The following is a 22,594-nucleotide window of genomic DNA, read 5'->3' on the forward strand; positions in this document are numbered from 1 at the left end:
AGATAAGCGAAAGAGGAGAGTGAAAAAGCTGGCTTAAAACTCAACATTCAAAAAACTAAGATCATGGCATCCAGTCCCATCATTTCATGGCAAATAGATGGGGAAACAATGGAAACACTGACAGATTTTACTTTTTTGGGCTCGAAAATCACTGCAGATGGTGACTGCAGCCATGAAATTATAAGACTCTTGCTCCTTGGGAGAAAAGCTATGACAAATCTACACAGCGTATTAAAAAGCAGAGACGTTACTTTTCTGACAAAGGTCCATATGGTCAACGCTATGGTTTTCCAGTGGTCATGTATGGATGTGAGATTTGGATTATAAAGAAGGTTGAACACTGAAGAATTGATGCTTTTGAACTGTGGTGTTGGAGAAGACTCTTGAGAGTCCCTTGGATTGCAAGGAGATCAAACCCAGTCAATCCTAAAGGAAATCAGTTCTGAGTATTCATTGGAAGGACTGATGCTGAAGCTAAAGCTCCAATACTTTGGCCAGCTGATGCAAAGATCTGACTCATTAGAAAAGACTGCAATGCTGAGAAATATTGAAGGCAGGAGGAGAAGAGGATGACAGAGAATGAGATGGCTGGATGGCATCACTGACTCAATGGACATGAATTTGAGCAAGCTCTAGGAGATGATGAAGGACAGGGAAGCCTGGCATGCTGCAGTCCATGGGGTTGCAAAGAGTCAGACATGACTGAGCAACTGAGAAGCTCAGAGAGGCTTGAGGATACAAAGCACGTCGTGGGTGGGGGGGACTGATAAAACTATATTTGACAGTCAGAACTTTAATCCCCTTCTGCCGCTAGACTCTTTGAATGATAACAACCAGTTTTATATTCCCCAGACACAAGCCTGGAGAATGTCCTCACTGGCAAAGCTAAACACACACACACACACACACACACACACACACACACACACACACACACACACACACACACACACACACACACACACACACACACACACACACACACACACACACACACACACACACACACACACACACACACACACACACACACACACACACACACACACACACACACACACACACACACACACACACACACACACACACACACACACACACACACACACACACACACACACACACACACACACACACACACACACACACACACACACACACACACACACACACACACACACACACACACACACACACACACACACACACACACACAATCTATAGCTATACACATGTGGGCATCACCACACGATAAAGCTGAATTTCCACCTGAAGACTGAACAGTTGAGGCTCACACAGGTCTTCTCATCTGCATTTTGTGATTTAATCTTCAGAATGAATCCACATCAAGAATAACTGACACTCCAGGAAAGTCTCTAATATAAAAGAGCCTGAAACAAGTAAAGAAATAAAGGAATGTGGAAAACAAAAATGCAAAGAGAACTTCAAAACTAATAATTGAAACTCTCGGAGAAATAAGATACTATAACCATGAAATATAAATATGATGCATTTTTTAAATATCAAAACTTTTTAGAAAATTTTAAAGTGATAATAAAATACATGTAATTTAAAAATTTAAGACAATCCTACTGCATAGCACAGGGAACTCTGCTCAGTGTTATGTGGCAGCATGAATGGAAAGGAAGTTAGGGGGAGAGTGGACACATGTATATGCATGGTTGAGTCCCTCTGCTGTCTACCTGCAACTATCACAACATTGTTAATCGGCTATACTCCAACATAAAATGAGAAGTTTTAAAAAATTAAGATAAAATCAAGTAAATTTCCCAGAACACAGAGTAAGACAAGATGGGATAAAGAAGGGGGTATCTAAGAATATTTCTTACTCCAGGAGATCCATTCTGATTAATAGCTGTACCAGAAAAATAAACAAAACCAGATTGAGTTTCAGGATCAGAAGAGCCCACAAGACAACCAGCACAACAAAAACAAAAATCCACTCATTTTCGATTTTTCAAATATTAGATGATCAAAGATAACAAAATCCTAATAGCTTCCAGAAATAAACACAAACAGATTTATATAAGAAAACAGAAATTAGACTGTAATTACACTTTATCTACAACACATTCTCAGGAATCTATTGAAGAAAGTGTTTTAAGAAAAGTGGAGAGTCAAAAAAGAGAGAGAGAGAAACATGGGTCCAAAGAATCAGGATTCTATGTTTAACCCAAGAGAAAGATGAAGGAAATACCTAGAACTCCTAGAAGACAGATGAAGGGAATTTCTAGAATGATAATAAAAGGAAGTTGTAGTTAAATAGAAGGTCTAGACAGTAATCAGAGAAGGCAATGGCAACCCACTCCAGTACTCTTGCCTGGAAAATCCCATGGGGTCGCTAAGAGTCGGACATGACTGAGCGTCCTTGCTTTCACTTTTCACTTTCATGCATTGGAAAAGGAAATGGCAACCCACTCCAGTGTTCTTGCCTGGAGAATCCCAGGGACGGGGGAGCCTGGTGGGCTGCCGTCTATGGGGTTGCACAGAGTCAGACACAACTGAAGCGACTTAGCAGCAGCAGCAGCAGACAGTAATCGAGCAAGATCAGGGAGATGAGAAAATGGCTCTAGGAGAGACAGTTTCAAAATATAACAAAATTTTAAAAATAATAATAATAGCAATAATAAACAACAAATTGATTACTAGGTGAGTGTGACTAAATTTAAAAGGTATATTCGAGAGTTTGTATATGATTTAAAGGAAGTAAAAAAGAAAAAAAAAAAACTGGAAACATGAGGCAATTATTAACTATAAGGAAAACAGAAAATTGCACAAGAAAGAAAATATAATTTTAGGACACCATGTGGTTCAAGTTTAAAGAGCATTTTCACAACATAATAGTATAAACACTGAAAACTGAGTTAACAAAAAATGGCCATATGACTACATTGGGAGGGAGAAGGAGGCAAGATGGATATATTGAGGGCCAAGTGGGGGTCATCAGAGAGAATCATGTAGGTTCCTCATCTTCTAGGTCTGAAGTCAATAGATAACATACAAAACTGAAAAATTAGGAAATACTAGTAGAAGCATGTTATTTGAGGAAATGAAAGTAATCAGCAGAATATACAAGTAAAAGTTAAAAATTATTGATTCTGAAGAGTAGAAAACAGGAATAGAAAGGGTTGGATGGACAAGTAATTCTATTTTTCATATGAAACTTATGGTAATATTTGAGCTGTAAAATTATATATGGCTTCCCTGTGATTCAGCAATAAAGAACCCACCTGCTAATACAGAAGACATGGGTTCGATCCTTGGGTCGGGAAGATCCCCTGGGAAAAAAAATGGCAACCCACTCCAGTATTCTTGCCTGGAGAATATTATGGACAGAGGAGCCTGGCGGGCTATAGTCCATGGGGCTGCAGGGTCAGACACAACTTACTGACTAAACAACAACAAAATTACATATATATATTATGTTGGCAGAAAGCACAATTTAAAGCATAGTAGAATCTAAATACAATAATGTGCAACATCTGACCCATTAAAAAGAAATACACACATACTAGAAGGTTTTAAATGCATACGACTATTACTAGTAACTATCTCTGAGTGGTGGAGTTACAGAATATTTGTTGTTTTCTTCTATTTCTATAAAGATCTGTATTGCTATTTTAACAAAAAATATACTTTTTTCACAAAATATCTTAGAGTATTTGTTTACCTTAGCTGATTTTTCAAAACGTAAGCCTCCATCCAGCTCAAAAACAACTGTCATGTTGTACCCAGTCTGGTTTCCATGTCCACGAGGCCACCAAGTTTCTATAATAACATCCTTTTAAAAAATAATATTAAGTTCGTCTAAGTAATCTGTGGCATGCTTTCAGCAAAATAATATAGTAATTCAGATCATCACAGCAACTTCTCATAGTCAAGCACAGAGCAATATCAATCTCCCTCCCTGTTTCATGTCAAATTATACCAATCCATAGATAACGTTTAAAAAACTCGACATGCTGGGAGTTTAGCATGGATTAATATACACCAAAAGTGAAGAGAAAGAACAAAATAATGTGGGCATTCAGAAAATCAAGTCTTCCCATTCCAACACTCAGCTGACATTTATTCTACATTCTTAACATTTAGAATTGGACTTTGAGGTGAACTCTTCTTTCAAGCCCAGAACTAGAAAAGTGTTTTGAGTTCTTACTTTATCTGAACAGTTACTGAATGTTGATTTGCTCCATCCTTTTCAGCTCATAATTGTCAATTGGAAGAAAAAGAAAAGGAAAAAGAGAAAATAAAATCCAGTCCACTTCTACTCATGAAACATTATAAGTTGAGAATTAGAATTCTGTATTCAGAATAAGCACCAATATTCAAAATACCTTACCAGTATCAAAAATAATCACAGCATTCAAATATGATGCTTAGGATGCATTTTGGATTTAGGATACTGCAAATACTGCAGAAAAATTAAACTATAACACACCTGACTTCTTGAGAGGAGAGGATGCCAAATTAATCACATAACCTCCATTTTCTTAATCTTAAAATTGGAAGAAATCATTCCTTAGCTAGCACACACAAAAAATATATAACAGGTTAAAAGTAAAGGAGAAAATGGAAAAGGCACATTTTCCCTTAATAGTCAGTTCCTTTTTTCTAAGCATTTCTTTTGAACAATATTGCTTTTCATCTTGTAGCCTCTCAGAAAGTGCCGGCATTCACCTTGTCGATTTTCACAAAGAGCTTAACAGTCCTTTCCCCATGCTGAAGTTCAATGCTGTTTGTCTGCTGTATGTTTAATTCAGGGATGGCTACAATCACTTCACCAGAAACCGGCTTTGAACTGACAACATCAAAAGAAGACTCTATTTCAAGATTCCATGTCTTCATATAGTTATCTAACGTGTAAAGAGAAAAAGAAAAAATATATATATTATGCAGAATTCATTGAAAAAAGACCAAAGCAGCTTCTAAACTGTAAGTGCTCCACAAATGCAATCATGATCAAGAGTTCAGTGAAAATTGTTTTAATGTTTAATACTTCATTCTAAAGAAGAATAACCAAAGTTATATTTTTGTATATACTTCTACCCACTCCAGTGTTCTTGCCTAGAGAATCCCAGGGACGAGGGAACCTGGTGGGCTGCCATCTATGGGGTCGCACAGAGTCGGACACGACTAAAGCGACTTAGCAGCAGCAGCAGCAACTCAAAACTGTTACAATCATAAGTCACAAAAACTTTATAAACAGGGCATAAATAGAAAATTGCAAGTAAAAAGATAATATAAATCTTTCAAGATTGATAAACTCTTGCTTGTTCCTTTTTATAAAGTAAAAATACTAAGGGTTTTTAAGCTATATAATAAGTTATAAACTTAGCTGTATTAGAATTAATCAGATGTGCAAAAAATAAAGATATATTTTAAATGTAGATTATTAATCAAAGAAATAGAACCATCTATATGCCATGTACTTTGTTAAGTGATAGGACTTAAATAGTGACCAGGGTAAACAAACATAGCCCCTGCACCTATGAGCTAAGAGAAAAATGGGTATGGATAAGTACCAAAGTGTGATAATACAAGAATAGGAGAACTAAAAGGTTATTCAGAAAAGTATTCATATTCTCTTTACCACATTTTAATCATTTTTAAATGGAAGCACACACTCCAATCTGATCCAAAGCTATTTATTTTCTAAAATATCCCTAAATCTTTGGCACCTGCCTCACCTTTAGCTCCTAATCATATTGCCTCTGGCTTCCCTTGCGTGCTACTAAGTCATATCAGTCGTGTCCGACTTTGTGCGACCCTATGTACTGTAGGTCACCAGGCTCCTCTGTCCATGGGATTCTCTAGACAAGAATACTGGAGTGGGTTGTCATGCCCTTCTCCAGGGGATCTTCCCAACCCAGGGATTGAACCCACATCTCCTGCATTGGCAGGCAGGTTCTTTACCACTAGCGCCACCTGGGAACCCCTTACTATCTCTTATTTCAAGAAATAACAACATTTACCAAGAACATACTATGACCTAGGCGTTGCGGTATGCCCCCAACATGTATTAACTTATTTAAGCATCGCACCATTGCTCTAAGGTAAATTCCACTATTATCATGTTATAAATGAGAAACCTGATTCAGAGAAGTTAAGTAACTTGCCCAAGGTCACACAGCTAGTAAGTAGCACAACTTGGATGTGAACCAAGACAGTCTAAAACTGGAGACTGTACACTTAACCTTTAAATGCGGCCACTCTCACCCAAATAATTTCACCCAAAGTGTATCGTAGCAGTGTTTAGGATTTTTACCGAGGGGAGAGGGTTTTATTATATAGAAGAACATGATGGCAAGCTATGCCAGACATCAAATATGTCCTTTGGCTGAGTCTTTGACCAAAATACCACAGATCTGCAAAACTGTTGAAGTATGCTGACAGATCACCTAGCCTACTTTCTGATGTGTTTGATTTCTCTAGACCACAGGCTGCCAAACTACAGTCTGTGGGCCAAACCTGGACTACCTCCTGTTTCTACAGATAAAATTCCATTGGAACACAGCTGCTATGGGTTGAATTGTATCATTTCTCCCACCCAAGCTCCATGTGTTGAAGCTCTAACCCCTAATGTGATTCTATCTGGAGACAGGGTCTTTCAGGAGGTAATTACGTTAAATGAGTTCATAAGGGTGGGGGTCCTAGTCTGATAGGAAGGTAGCCTTGCAAGAGGAGAAAAAGGGCAATTTCTCTCTCTTCCTCTCTCTCCCTCCCTCCCCCTCCTCCCCTGCTTCATGTCTCTCACCCCCTTCCCTTTTCTGTCTCTCTCCCCCTCCATGTCCTTCCCTCCATGCCTCTCTCTCTCCATGTCTCCCTCCCTCCCTCCATGCCTCTCTGCCTCCCCCTCTCCCCATCTCCCTCCTCCTCCATGTCTCTCCTCCAATGTCTCTCTCTCCCTCCATCTCCCCCATTCTCTCTCTCCACCACCACCACATGAGAACATAACTAGGAAGTTTACCATCTACAAGCCAGGGAGCAGGCTCTCACCACAAACCAAATTGGCCAGTACCTTCACCTTCAACTTTCCAGCTTGCAGAACCGTGAGAAATCAATTTCTGTGGCTGAAGCTGCCCAGTCTTCAGTATTTTGTTCCAGCCCACAGCACCCACGCTCGCTGCTCACATACTGTTCTCAGTTGCCTTCATGCCACAAAGGCAGAGTTGAGTAACTGCAACAAAGGCCATATGAACCTAAACGCTACAATATTCATTACCTGACCCTTTACAGAAAAACATGCTGCTCTCTATCTGAAAATATATCCCCCAAAATGCCATTCTGATCTTTCTTTAACATGTGTAATGACAAAAACTCCTGCCTCCCTTTTTTCAGGCCTTGATTAGTAGTGAAGCACAAGCTGGAATCCAGATTGCCGGGAGAAATATCAATAACCTCAGATATGCAGATGACACTACCCTTATGGCAGAAAGTGAAGAGGAACTAAAGGGTCTGTTGATGAAAGTGAAAGAGGAGAGTGAAAAAGCTAGCTTAAAATTCAACATTTAAAAAACTAAGATCATGGCATCCAGTCCTATCACTTCATGGCAAATAGATGGGAAAACAGTGGAAACAGTGAGAGACTTTACTTTTTTGGGCTCCAAAATCGCTGCAGATGGTGACTGCAGCCATGAAATTAAAAGAAGCTTGCTCCTTGGAAGAAAAGCTATGACCAACGTAGACAGCATATTAAAAAGCAGAGACATTACTTTGTCAACAAAGGTCTGTCTAGTCAAGGCTATGGTTTTTCCAGTAGTCATGTATGGATGTGAGAGTTGGACTATAAAGAAGGCTGAACACTGAAGAATTGATGCTTTTCAACTGTGGTGTTGGAGAAGACTCTTGAGGGTCCCTTGGATTGCAAGGAGATCCAACCAGTCCATCCTAAAGGAAATCACCCCTGAATATTCATTGGAAGGACTGATGCTGAAGCTGAAATTCCAATACTTTGGCCAACTGATGCAAAAAGCTGACTCACTGGAAAAGACCCTGATGCTGGGAAAGATTGAAGGCAGGAGGACAAGGGGACGACAGAGGATGAGATGGTTGGATGGCACCACCAACTTTACCGACATGAGTTGAGTAAGCTCTGGGTGTTGGTGATGGACAGGGAGGCCTGGCGTTCTGCAGTCCATGGGGTCGCAAAGAGTCAGACACAACTGAGTGACTGAACTGACTGACTAGTGGAGTCATTCTCTACACTGATCTCAAATCCACTTTTCCTTCCACCTACAGGTTTCAGTTCTGTATCTAGGCCCCTCCTACCAACCAATAACCACTAAGGTCAAGCAGGCTCTTCAGCTGTCTCCTATCACTTCTTCAACAGAGAATCCGCTGCTTGTAACTGCCTCCAGCTGTAACAGTAACTCCCAAAGGTTACTGGCAAAATTGCCCAGTGTCTACTGTTTCTAACACAGAAAAGTTCTAAAATAAACCATCACATCTCTGGAGCTCATCCCATTATCTTCCTTGAGTGCCAACTAAGGCTGAGAAATTAAAAACCCAACATGAAGAGTTACAAGCCTATCGTCATTACCAAACCCTACACCAACACATTTTTCTCTCATCTTCCAAATGAGTACAACCCTTCCCTCCAGAAGTCATGGAAAATTTCAGTAGTTTAGGTTCACAAAGCACACTTAAATAGTAATTTTCCTGTTATTTCCCAGTCTCCTCTTTTCACTGGCTAATTTTATAATGTATAATCTTACATCTAGTTAAGTAACGCTCCCTCTTATAAATCAAGACCCATTTCTAGAACACAGCTTCCTAGCATATCTCTTGTAACTAACAAATTATCCTTCCCTAAAGAATACTTATCACCCCCAGCTCTCCTGAAGCCGAATGCAAGATCATTTCAAAACTGGATAAAGTACTAGATGGAATAAAGAAGAAAGGTTAGTAAATAATTCAAAATCCCCTTTCAGGTCTCCTTCTCAGTTACATCAAGTTTTGCATCCTTCCTCACCCTGACTAGTCAACCCTGAGCCCAAAAAGGACAGGAACTCCTTATCAGAACAGGGTGGAGAATGAGCCAACATGCTCTCTTCTCTACAACCAAGGTGTTCCCTGGCCTGCAGCCTCAGCAGTGTTCTAGCTGATGTTCTGTTCCCCGCAGAAGATACTACAGTTTACAGTTTGCTCTATACAAACTCAACCAGGCAGGCAACCCAGGACATGGCAGAGAACATGGTTCTGGTGATTGAATCATTTTCAAATTCTGTGAAGGCTGATTCAGTGTGAGGTTTCTACAAACAACAAACCAACCAAATCAGCATGAGTCTGACTTGAACAGGAATTTGCAGAAAGAGTAACCAGCCACACAGCCCAGATTAATGTGTGCTGCTGTCTCATACAAGCAATCTTCAGGACAACTCCAATGTGTGCAGTTGTGGTCAATACACTAGCCTTTGAAACTGTTTATGGGACTTCCCTGATGGCCCAGTGGTTAAGAATCCGACTTGCAACACAGAGAATGTGGGTTCAATCCCTGGTTGGGGAAATAAAATCTCACATGCCACAGAGCAACTAAGCCCGTGAGCTGCAACTACTGAACCTTTGTGCTCCGGAGCCCACGCGCCACAACTTGCGAGTCCACAGCAAAGATCCCCCATGCCGCAACTAAGACCCGATGCAACCAAATAAATATAACCATATATATATATATATATATATATATTTAAAAGTCTAAAACGTGCCCGCTCCTTTTACACTCCCATGTAGTACACTTTTTTGTCAAGATGTGGTCAGGAAAAAAAAAAAGCTTTATTGGATTGTCTAAGAGAAAAAAAAAAGGAAACAAGTCATGGAAGTAGAAAAATAGGAAGATGGCTAATTACCTTAATTCAAACAGACAGAGGAGCCTAGTGAGTGACAGTCCATGGGTCGCAAAGAGTCAGACATGACTGAGCTACTGAGCACACACACAAGCATGCCCGTAACTACCAGAAAGACTCTCTCAGAGCTACACCATAAGCCTTGCTTTAACTGATAGTAATTAAGCCTCAAGCATCAATACCTTCACTTAATCATATATCTAGCTTCAAAAAACCTGAGTTCTTCCACACATATGCCCTCACTAGGTTATAATGAGTGCTGTAATTTACAAACATGGGGAAAGAACCTGTGAAATGTTAGAGGCAGAGGAAACATGGTGATCTACTAGTCACTTTGTAGACACGGTATTTGAGGCCTTGACTGCAGAACTAGCTCAAAGTTCCTGAGCCAGTGGACAGGACAAGGGCCCAGGTTTCCTGACCCCAGTGCTCTCCATCTTGCATGCCTCTCCCACAGAGGTGCCTATCAAAGAGAAGCACACTAGTACGCACACACGGAATGAAACTGAACAATGAGGAAGAACAAAAGCAAATGTGCTTTTTGCCCTTCAGAGTCCTAAGTCCTAATAGTAAATATGTCACATGTGAAAAAAAGCACTTCAAAGGTGTACAACAGAATGTTAGCCTCTTAATATGAGAGTCTTTGTAAAAAAAAAAAAGAAAAAGAAAAAACACTGAAATCTATAAACATAAAGAATGTGTCTGACCCTCCATCAAGTGCATAATTACATGGTGCCCAGATCCTCTATTTGTCAGAATAGCATCTTTGTAATAATCTAAACTACACGACAAAGGCATGACACTAGTTATGTGGGCATTTCTGCCAAACAGGGGAAATATACTTCTTGAATAATTACTGTCTGTGAATCTTGACAAGCACTATAAATTATACTCCAAACACAAAGAGCAAAAACGTTAGATCTACCCAAAGAAACAAAACATACCCAAAAGGTCATAGTTAAGAATACAGGATGGCATCTGGGAGGGTTAAGAACCAGTAGGGACATGGAAGCACACTCAGGTTAGCATTGGATGGATCTGCAAACGTTGGTAGACTGCTTATGTAAAATGAAAAAGATGCTTAATCTCACTAACGGGGAAGCTCTTCAAAGGTGCCTATATTCATTAGCCCTGCTGAGCTCCTCCCAGCTCCTCTTTCTACCTGTGAGCTGCATCTTGCATCTTTCATAGGTGATGCAGAGCTGCAGTGAACAGGTAGTCTTGTGCACCTGAAGGAACAGCAATGGCAACAAGCCTCAGAATGTTTAAATTCAGACATAGGATATTTTCCCATCCTTCTGCCGGAATCACAGGACAGACTTCAGTAGCTGCTTTTCAAAGAGCTAACAGCTGCTGCTGCTGCTGCTAAGTCACTTCAGTCGTGTCCTACTCTGTGCGACCCCGTAGACGGCAGCCCACCAGGCTCCTCTGTCCCTGGGATTCTCCAGGCAAGAACACTGGAGTGGGTTGCCATTTCCTTCTCCAGATCTAACAGCTTGTGTTACCCAAAAAGCAGGCTTACATAGTTACAATAGTTGTTTTCCCCTTCTTTGCCAAGCAGCAAGATCTCCTTGCCTACTCAGCAGGACAAAATCCTCAAAGATGAAATCAAGACAAAACAGGCACAAAGCAAAATCTTCCCCCACCCTAACATCAAACAAGGATAAACTGGTAAGTTCTAAAGAAAAAAAATTGACTTACACAACAATAATCAGAGGAGGTTATTCAAGCAACCTACCTACCCATAAATATATTTTCAAGGCTGAATACTGTCATTTTATGGGTAATGAAAAGTGATTCAAAATGAATGCAAGAAAATGCATGCTTGCATTCAAAAATGTATGCGTTAAACAAGGCACTAAGCAAGACTGATGGGTTTCTCAGGTTGCTCGGTGGTAAAGAATTCACCTGCCAATGCATGAGATGTGGGTTTGACCCCTGGGTCAGGAAGATCCACTGGAAAAGGAAATGGCAACCCACACCAGTATTATTGCCTGAGAAATCCCATGAACAGGGGAGCTTGGCAGGCTAAAGCCCATGGGGTGGCCAAGAGTGGGACACAACTTATCGACTACACAATAACAGAGCAAGATGGACAAATCTTTGCTACATTGTAATATTATACACTCTGCAGTAAGCTGTAAGCAAAGGGCAGCAGTGACCTTCAATACAGGCCTCTGTTAGGCAGGCTAGAGTCTAGCTAGGAGCTGGGCCCACTCCTCCAATGCAAAGGCTAGGTCTTCAAGAATGAAGAGATGGGGTGCATTAGGCTGAGGCAACAAGTAAATGTGGATAGGGTCGGGAAGACAGTGTCTCTGAGGAACAGAAGTACCCAAGCACAGATCAAAGACCCACAGCTCACCCCAGCTCAACAGGAAGATTTACATGTGGAGAAAAACATCTCTGTACTATTTTTTTCTAACTGTGGTAACAAAAGATTAAACAATGAAGTGTTTCATGAGAACATTATATATTTGGATTTCAAATGTCTATGTAACGTTATGGAAAGTTCATAAAAGTAAACAACTATCCCTCCCTAATAAATGTTAAGGCCTAACAGGAACAATTTACATCAGGTTACAAATATGAGATGATCAATATATGAATATATGTCTCTGTCTCTCTCACACACATATATACATATTCAAACAAATATTTTCTAATGAAGTTTTAAAGAAAATCATATCAATAATCAGTATCTCTTAAAACCTAGATAAATAAGAGCCTAAGAGACAATGAGGGCAACTCATGTTTCCCTTTGACCTCAGTATTTTTTTCAAATACAAACTTGTTTTTATTACCTTAAACATTAAGCATACTTGAAAATCATTTAGGAAGCCAAGGGAAATCAAACAAATGACCAAAGGATATTGAAAAGTGCACTATGATAAAAAATTAAAGATGTAGAAAGAGATGTATATATATATATATATATATATATATATATATATATACATAAAGAAAATTAACAAAAATTTCAAGTTAATTTTTAAAAGTCTAATAGCTTTTTTCTGTCATACTTTATACAATTAAATTGGAGAACTATGGTTGGTCATTTGATCTTTAGGGGTAAGCACACTAATTTTAAATAAACAAATAAATTGAATATTTGGAAAAGCAAAAAGTTATTTTCATTTAGCCTCAACAGGCAGAAAGCAGAAAGTGCCAGAGAGTGAAAGTAGTTTAGCCTTTCATAATAAATTGACTGAAATTACTAGATACTAGATTAGTTTATTTGCTTTCTTCCCTTTTTATAGAGACAATATAAGCTCAATATATAAATTTATAAGAATTAAATACAAACTACCTGTAGTATTATTATACAGAGATTAGCCACTGCTTGCATTAGTTTTGATTAACCTCATTTCACACTTCAATTTTAAAAATGAATACAGTATTTGATTTTAAATAAAAATGATATGTATATACTTTAGATTTTGAATTACTCCTGTTAGAAAATGTTTGGTAACTCTCACAATCCTGCCTCAAAGTATGTACAAAATAAATGCAAAAAGTATCCAAAATATATTAGTTTATTCTCTATTCTTTTTCAACTTTTAAATTTCTATTGGTTTCAGTGATGATTGCTATCTTCCAAATACAAACTGAAAAAAAAAAAATTCTGAAAAACTCCTAAAGGAAGTTTCTCTCCTAATGCTTTGTAAGTTTATGCTTCAATTTTCTGTATTACATCAAGCAACCAAATTGAAATCTATTAAATTTATCAAAAATATAGGAATTACTGCTTAATATGATAGGACACATCTTCTGAACAGGAAACATATTTTTCTCTTTGTTAAGTACAAAATATATTATAGTCATAAGACATAAAAAATGTACCTGATGTGGATAATTAATTACAGTGGGTCTAAATTAAATTTTGAGCATCACTTAAATTGATTTAATTCAAATAAAATTCACCCTAGTTACTAATGGCCAATAAACTGAACCTTAATGACTCACAATCAGAAAGAAATATTTAGGTTCATATTCAAGCTTTTAAATTAAACTAGAGCAGTGCTATTCAAATTTTTTCAGATATCCGAATACCGGAACTCAGAGCACTTTTTCTAACCACTCAAACGCTGATTAAACTTTAAAACTATTAAATAAATAACTTTTGGGAAAATCAGGCCCCCTCTTACAGTAGGTTTTATTATATATACCTGAGAAAAATTATGGATGGGGGTCGGGAGAGTGAACCATTATGTATTTGATTTTATAGCAAGGCTCAGTTTGGGTTGAGTCTCTGAAGAACAGTTTGAGAAACACTAAACTAGAAAGGTCTAAATAGCCACATTTATATGTGCAATTTACATCAGGGCCTCTAATGCCTTTTTAACATTTAAAAATGCCAGCAGCACCTAATAGCCTCCTCAGTTATCAACCATCTCTGATGTGCTTTCATCTTCTGCCTTCAGAAAACATAGATTTGGCTCCATGTAGAGCAATATAGGGTCAATGGGCCCTAAAGACACCAGAACTCTTGTATGGACGCATCACATCCTTGTGTATAAATGACGTCTAGTTAGGCCTGCAGTGAACTAGACTGAGCATTGTGAGCTGTCGTTTAAAATTCCATTTGCCTCCACCTTCACCCTGACATCTCTAACTTCTCAAATCTTCTGATCTCTGATTTTCCAAACTACTGGGGTTGCCATCCCAAAGACTGCAACACAATCTAATTTGGTTTGATAATTGTTTGTTTCTCCCCTCCACACCACAACCAACTTGCAGCATAAGTAGACACATTATATGTCTTTTCTAAGCCAAACATACACAGTGCTGAGCAAAGAGCTCAACAAATATTTGACCAGCACTCAACCAATTTGTTGACATCTGTGAGATTTCTGAGGTTTTCTTCAATGCTCCTTTCAAAAGAAAAAGCAGTATTCTTTGCCTTACCAGCGTTTCTTTAATGCCCTGTTTGCCTTCCAGTTTACTTTCAACTCTTACCAAGGCTGGTATGTCATGGTCTTCAGAGGAGAAAATGTGCAGTGATAGAAAGTCAGCCCAGTGATTTAAGCAAACCAAGAACTCAGCACCATGAAGTTCTGAAAGTGACTACAGGGACAGCAAAAAGGAGTGCAAGCCAGCAGACCCACTCTTTTAAGAAAGAATATATAGCTTGGGAAAACAGAGTTCCTTCCTTCCTTCTTTCCTTCCCTCCTCATTTCCCAATCTCTTTCTTCCTTTCTTTCTTTCTTTCTTCCTCTCATGTTTTTTTTTATTTTTCAGAATATATCAAAAGGCAGCTACCCACCTACTTAGCTGCTTTATGTATTGGGTTGGCCAAAAAGTTCGTTTGGGTTTTTCCATGGAAAATGAATTTTCATGACAGATCAGTTAGAACATTATTTTTCACTTTTCTAAACTTAACGTGCCATAAAATTTTTTTTAAAAGTAACTCTCTGCAAAGTACACTTGTCCCTCATTAACCATAGTAGATTGGTCTCAGGACCTGCTGGAGATACCAAAATCCCCTGCAGCTCAAAGTCAGCCCTCTGTATCTGCAGTTCTGAATCATGGATTCAACAGACCTTAGATCATGCAGGACTGTAGTATTCATTAAAACAAATCCACATATGAGTGGACCCACACCGTTCAAACCCATGTGGTTCAAAGGTCAACTGTATATTTTTATATTCAAATTATAAAGCCCATGTTTATAATACAGAGGAGGCTCAGAAAAGAAAACAAAAAATCACAGCTCTTAGCTTACCATAGATGGGGGTAAACGTGAAGTAGCTCAGATGACAACTATTATAGGCTTCAATTCTAACATCTTTCCAGATGCCCTGGGTAGGAAAAGAAGGTCCCCAGTCCCAACCAAAGGAACACTGCATCTGTAATTTCAAGGGAAAAAAAGAAGATAGATTCTAATTACCATGAGACTTAAACATTATCAAACACCTTTTCTTTTAAAATAGTACGTATGTGTATATTGGTTTGTCAGGGCTGCCATAACAAAATACCACAAACTGGGTGACTTAAACAACAGAAATTAAGTTTTGCACAGTTCTAGAGGCTAGGAATTACAAGATCAAGGTGCTGGCATGTTGGGTTTCCTGGGCTTACAGATGGCCACCTTCTCATAGTACCCTTAACACCCTCTTCTGTGCACACACACACACTCTTACTGTTGTCCAAATTTCCTCTTCTTATAAAGGACATCAATGATACTGGATTAGGACTAATCCTAATGGTCTCATTTAACTTAATCACCGCTTTAAAGTTCTCACCTCCAAAAGGGAGACATTTTGATCTTACTGAGGGTCAGGACTTCAATATATAAATTGGGGGGGGGGGGGACAGTGCACAGAATTCAGCCCATGATAGTGTGTGTGTGTGTGTGTCCCATTTACGGCATCTAAAATGACCCACAATGCACCGCTCCTGGTATTCACACCCTAGTGTAACCCCCTTCCCTTGAGTATGACATGACCTAATGAATCACTTTTAACCAACAGAATACAGCAGCGATGAGAGCATGTCCAAAATTATGTTATAAAAGACTGTACCTTCTGTCTTAGGTGCTCACTCAGCTCTCTCTTGGCCATGAGGACAGTTGGCTGCGATGCTGCGAGGCAGTTCTGGAAGAGGCCCACATGAGTAAGCCTGGAGGCCCATCTGAGGTCCCCCAATAAGTGCATGGTGGAGCTTAGGCAGGCCTCACCCAGGCTTAAAGTGACTGCAGCCCCCGTCCAGAGTTGTCAGTAACCTCATGAGTGACCTTGAGCCAGAAGTACCCAGCTAAGACACACCTGTATTTCTGGCTGACAGAAACTGTGATAATAAATGTTGTTCTAAGCTGATAAGTTTTGATATAATTGTTACATAGCAATAGATAATTTAATACAATAACTAATCTATCAACCTGGGCAACATAGTTAAATTTGGTAGAAAAGTTCCAGGACTATAAAATCTAATTATGTACATTTATCCTTCAAAAGCATATTATACTGAAGCAACCCAATACATACTCTTTAAATTTCTTCAAAATATCTCTGAACCTACTACTCTAGCTAAATGTAATAACTATAAAAAAAAAAGTAATAACTATAAAAAATGAGGAAACTGAAAGATAAAAATATGCATAAACAGGCTTAAGAAACTGGCTACACTTGCAAACCCCTATTTCCTCCAGGATGAATTCAGAAGTCCTAGGTTCTGAACTTACATCCCAGAAATAATAAGTTCAGAAATTAGACACCTATTGCAATTACCCTTCAATTAAAAGTAAATAAATTTTTGAAAGTCAGTTCAGTTCAGTTCAGTCGCTCAGTCGTGTCCGACTCTTTGCGACCCCATGAATTGCAGCACGCCAGGCCTCCATGTCCATCATCAACTCCCGGAGTTTACCCAAACTCATGTCCATCGAGTCAGGGATCCCATCCAGCCATCTCATCCTCTGTCGTCCCCTTCTCCTCCTGCTCCCAATCCTTCCTAGTATCAAGTTCTTTTCCAATGAGTCAACTCTTCGCATCAGGCAGCCAAAGTATTGGAGTTTCAGCTTCAACATCAGTCCTTCCAATGAACACCCAGGACTGATCTCCTTTAGGATGGCCTAGTTGGATCTTCTTGCAGTCCAAGGGACTCTCAAGAGTCTTCTCCAACACCACAGTTCAAAAGCATCAATTCTTCGGCGCTCAGCTTTCTTCACCGTCCAACTCTCACATCCATACATGACCACTGGAAAAACCATAGCCTTGACTAGACGGACCTTTGTTGGCAAAGTAATGTCTCTGCTTTGAATATGCTATCTAGGTTGGTCATACCTTTCCTTCCAAGGAGTAAGTGTCTTAATTTCATGGCTGCAATCACCATCTGCAGTGATTTTGGAGCCCCCAAAAATAAAGTCAGCTACTGTTTCTGCTGTTTCCCCATCTATTTGCCATGAAATGATGGGACCAGATGCTATGATCTTAGTTTTCTGAATGTTGAGCTTTAAGACAACTTTTTCACTCTCCTCTCTCACTTTCATCAAGAGGCTTTTTAGTTCCTCTTCACTTTCTGCCATAAGGGTGATGTCATCTGCATATCTGAGGTTACTGATATTTCTCCCAGCAATCTTGATTCCAGCTTGTGCTTCTTCCAGCCCAGCGTTTCTCATGATGTACTGTGCATATAAGTTAAATAAGCAGGGTGACAATATACAGCCTTGACGTACTCCTTTTCCTATTTGGAACCAGTCTGTTGTTCCATGTTCAGTTCTAACTGTTGCTTCCAGACCTGCATACAGGTTTCTCAAGAGACAGGTCAGGTGGTCTGGTATTCTCATCTCTTTCAGAATTTTCCACAGTTTATTGTGATTCACACAGTCAAAAGCTTTGGCATAGTCAATAAAGCAGAAATAGATGTTTTTCTGGAACTCTCTTGCTTTTTCGATGATCCAGCGGATGTTGGCAATTTGATCTCTGGTTCTTCCACCTTTTCTAAAACCAGCTTGAACATCTGGAAGTTCATGGCGCACGTATTGCTGAAGCCTGGCTTGGAGAATTTTAAGCTTTACTTTACTAACGTGTGAGATGAGTGCAATTGTGCGGTAGTTTGAGCATTCTTTGGCATTGCCTTTCTTTGGGATTGGAATGAAAACTGACCTTTTCCAGTCCTGTGGCCACTGCTGAGTTTTCCAAATTTGCTGGCATATTGAGTGCAGCACTTTCACAGCATCATCTTTTAGGATTTGAAATAGCTCAACTGGATTTCCATCACCTCCATTAGCTTTGTTCATAGTGATGCTTCCTAAGGCCCACTTGACTTCACATTCCAGGATGTCTGGCTCTAGGCGAGTGATCACACCATCGTGATTATCTGGGTCGTGAAGATCCATACCATTTCTGTCCTTTATCGAGCCCATCTTTGCATGAAATGTTCCCTTGGTATCCCTAATTTTCTTGACGAGATCTCTAGTCTTTCCCATTCTGTTGTTTTCCTCTATTTCTTTGCATTGATCACTGAGGAAGGCTTTCTTATCTCTCCTTGCTATTCTTTGGAACTCTGCATTCAAATGGGAATATTGCAATTACCCTTCAATTAAAAATAAATAAATTTTTGAAAGTAGAAAAAAATAAAATAGCAAGAAAAAAGAAAAAAAAAAAGCCCTCAACATTCAAAAACTAAAATCATGCCATCCAGTCTCATCACTTCATTAAAAAAAGAAAGAAAAAAAAAAGACTTTGAACACTGACACAGGTAACCAGAGCAGAATTTTTCTAACTTCCGCTTCTTAAAAGAAAAAAAAATTCCAAAACACCGTCAATTAAAATGTGTGAGGCTGAGTTAAGCTTTTAAAAGAGAACAAGAACCAGAGGAAGTACTGAGATCTTCCTGAAGGGAGCACTTGCAGAATAGAGCCTAAGTATCTGGCCACACTGTTCTCATTTAAGCATTTGATATTATTTCCTAAGTTCTGTACTTATCTAAAGCAGAGATAATTTAGTTTCCATTCAGAGAAAAACAAAGAACTAAAACCACTTCACAGCATCCGCATTCATATAAAATCAGGACTTAAGGATCAGATTCTCATGTTCAGAATGAAGATCATCTTGGAGATAGTTATTGCAGGGTTTTCAAGTTCAGATATGTAATTATTTTACTAGGGATAGAGAGAAGGAGGAGGGCAAAAATATTCACCATCTTATAAGGCAGATTATTTTCCCCAGCAAGAGTTATACATCACTCTAATTCATATAATCTCTCCAAATAAAAGTTTTCACTTATTCAAAAATATCTGTGCAGTGCTCTCTCTGTTTCAGGCTGGGAGTGTATTAACATACCAAACAGAAACAGTCCTTCTGCTTACAGCACTCACAGTATTTAGCAAGAGATTCAGGCACTGAACAAATAGTCACAAAAGAAAATAAAGGAAACAAATTGAACAAATAGTCATAAAGGAAATAGACAGAAAACATATAATGGTGTCAAGACAAGTTCCCCTGAATAACAGTGACTTTTAAATGGAGACTTGAAAGGTGAGTACCACTTGTCCAGTGTGTTTAGGGGAGAGGGAGTGAAGGCATCCTTTCAGAAGGAAGAGCATGTATGAAGTCCTCAAGATGCTAGAGAACGTGGTGCATTCCAGGAAATGAAAACAGTGGGAAGAGATGAGCAGGAGACTAGAACAGTGGGCACACAGGCCAAACTTGGCTAAGAACTTTGGACTTTAGCCTAAAAGCAATGAGAAACTGTTGAAGAGTTTCAAGGGGGGTGGGGGGGTGCCACGATGATTTTTATCTGAAAGGAACACTCTGGCTGTTCCTTGGGCAAATTAATTGGAGTGAGGCAAACGAGGTCATTGGGTACCAGTTGTGCAACCAGAGCAATACCTGATGCAAGAAATGGTAACAGATAGAACCCAAGTGTGGGAGTAGAAATGAAGCATGAGCAGATTCAGGAACTACTAAAAAGGTAACATCCACATCATCAAAAGGACTTCTGGATCTCTTTTAAAAAAGAGACAGGGAGGTATCAAAAATAACTCTGAGGTTTCTGATTTGAGCAACTGCTGCAAATGGTACTCCATTCAGTGAGACAGAGAGCCCTTGGAGCAGGGTTTAGATCCCAAGTGCAGTGTTGGACACAATGAGCTTTAGGCATCTGTGGTATGTATATACAATGGAATATTAGTCAGCCTTTAAAAAGGAAGGAAATTCTGGCATGTGCTACAACATAGATGAACCTTGAAGACATTATATTGACATCTGGGTATGATATGACCCAATGAATCACTTTTAACTCACAGAATATAGAGGCGATGAGAGCACGTCCAAAATTAGGTTATAAAAGATTGTTTAAGTGAACTAAGTCAGTCACAAATAGACAAACATTGTATGTTTCTACTGGTATGAGGTATCTAGAGGATTAAAACTCCTAGAATCTGAAAGATGGTGGTTGCCAGGGGCTGAGAGTTGGGGGAAAGTGGGGGGTTGTTTTTTTATGAGTATAGAGTTTGTTTTGCAAGATGAAACAGGTCTGGACACTGATTTCACACAATGTGGATGTATTTAATATTACTGAATGTATACCTAAAAGAATTAAGATGGTAAATTTTGTGTTATGTGTATTTTACCACAATTAAACTTTTTTTAAATAAAAATAAAATTAAAAACTAAGTGTGACATAATATACTAATTCATCCCTGTATTAGTTATCTAGATTGAGTACAGACTCAAAGAAAATTAATCACCTGTGGCTTTGTTATCTTTTGTTAGATGTTACGAGAACCTGGCAGTAAAATATCGCACATCAGCAAATACATTAACAGTTGCAGAAGGCTAGTAACAAGTATTGCTCATAAATATGAACCCTACAGTCTGATGTAAAGCTTGATAAACCTAAGTGCTTTAAAAAAAAATTGTAAAGGGGGAATTCCCTGGCAGTCCATTAGTTAGGATTCCAGCCTTCCACTGCAGGGGGCCTAGGTTTGATCCCTGGTCAAGACACAAAGATCCTGCAAGCCTCATGGTATAGCCAAAATAAAAATTGTAAAGGTGCATTATCAGTCACCTATTTTTCTTCTTTTTCCAATGTTATCTAAGTTCTTAGGTACTCCTCAAGAAGGGAACCTAGAAAGAAAAGTTCTCCTCAAAAATTCATATAACTTTTGGCTCTTATTTCTAATTTTTATTATAAATCCCACTAAGGGGCAGGAGAGAGATGCCCACCTTCTGAAATACAATTGGAGTCTTCAAACAAGCATTTCATATACAATCATCCCATCCTTAAGGCTAAAGCGCTGCCACTGTGAGACCCTTACCTTGCGAATAAAGTTGACATGGCATTCACCGTTTTGCACGGGTGGAGGGCAGCTGGGGGGCACCCAGTAGGCAGTGTGCAGTTCACTCCTCTGGTTTGCATAGATCACTGGTGATTGGAAACGCACCGCAATGATGTTCACTGCTTCGACCACATGTGTAATATCAAAGCTCTAAATTAAACAGAAAAAACAAATATGAAAGCATCCTCGTGTATAAAATTTTAGACATAGGCAGAATGTATGAAAGATGCATAAAATAATTGAAATCTTTAGGTCTAGCCTTTTGCTGAAGAAAGAACTTCTCCAAGATAGTATAACTTGTTCAGTTCAGTTGCTCAGTCGTGTCTGACTCTCGGTGACCCCATGAACTGCAGCACGCCAGGCCTCCCTGTCCATCACTGACTCCCGGAGCTTACTCAAACTCACGTCCATTGAGTCGATGATGCCATCCAACCATCTCATCCTCTGTCGTCCCTTTCTTCTCCAGCCTTCAATCTTTCCCAGCATCAGAGTCTTTTCAAATGAGTCAGCTCTTTGCATCAGATGGCCAAAGTATTGGAGTTTCAGCTTCAACATCAGTCCTTCCAATGAATATTCAGGACTGACTTCCTTTAGGATAGACTGGTTGGATCTCCTTGTAGTCCAAGGGGCTCTCAAGAGTCTTCTCCAACACCACAGTTCAAAAGCATCAATTCTTCGGCACTCAGCTTTCTTTATGGTCCAACTCTCACATCCATACGTGACTACTGGAAAAACCATACCATTGACTAGAAGAACCTCTGTTGGCAAGGTAATGTCCCTACTTTTTAATATGCAGGCTAGGTTGGTCATAGCTTTTCTTCCAAGGAGCAAGTGTCTTTTAATTTCATGGCTGCAGTCACCATCTGCAGTGATTTTCGAGCCCAAAAAAATAAAGTCTGCCACTGTTTCCACTGTTTCCCCATCTATTTCCCATGAAGTGATGGGACCGGATCCC

General features: G+C 39.2%; 1 protein-coding gene across 3 annotated transcripts in view; it reads right to left on the reverse strand.

Moving 5' to 3' along the window:
• Positions 1-22,594, reverse strand: part of MANBA (mannosidase beta) — a 129,197-nt gene that overhangs the window by 93,353 nt on the left and 13,250 nt on the right. For all 3 annotated transcript variants that reach the window (XM_081483134.1, XM_081483123.1, XM_081483114.1), the window contains exons 4-7: positions 21,619-21,789; positions 15,583-15,706; positions 4,699-4,874; positions 3,692-3,802 (exon numbers count right to left, since the gene is read on the reverse strand). In XM_081483134.1, the coding sequence (XP_081339260.1) occupies positions 3,692-3,802; positions 4,699-4,874; positions 15,583-15,706; positions 21,619-21,789 (582 nt within the window). The remainder of the gene's footprint in view (positions 1-3,691; positions 3,803-4,698; positions 4,875-15,582; positions 15,707-21,618; positions 21,790-22,594) is intronic.

The sequence above is a fragment of the Giraffa tippelskirchi genome, chromosome 1 (genome assembly GCF_054371585.1).
Source record: "Giraffa tippelskirchi isolate mGirTip1 chromosome 1, T2T-mGirTip1v1.2.pri, whole genome shotgun sequence".
NCBI classification, from domain to species: Eukaryota; Metazoa; Chordata; class Mammalia; order Artiodactyla; family Giraffidae; genus Giraffa; species Giraffa tippelskirchi.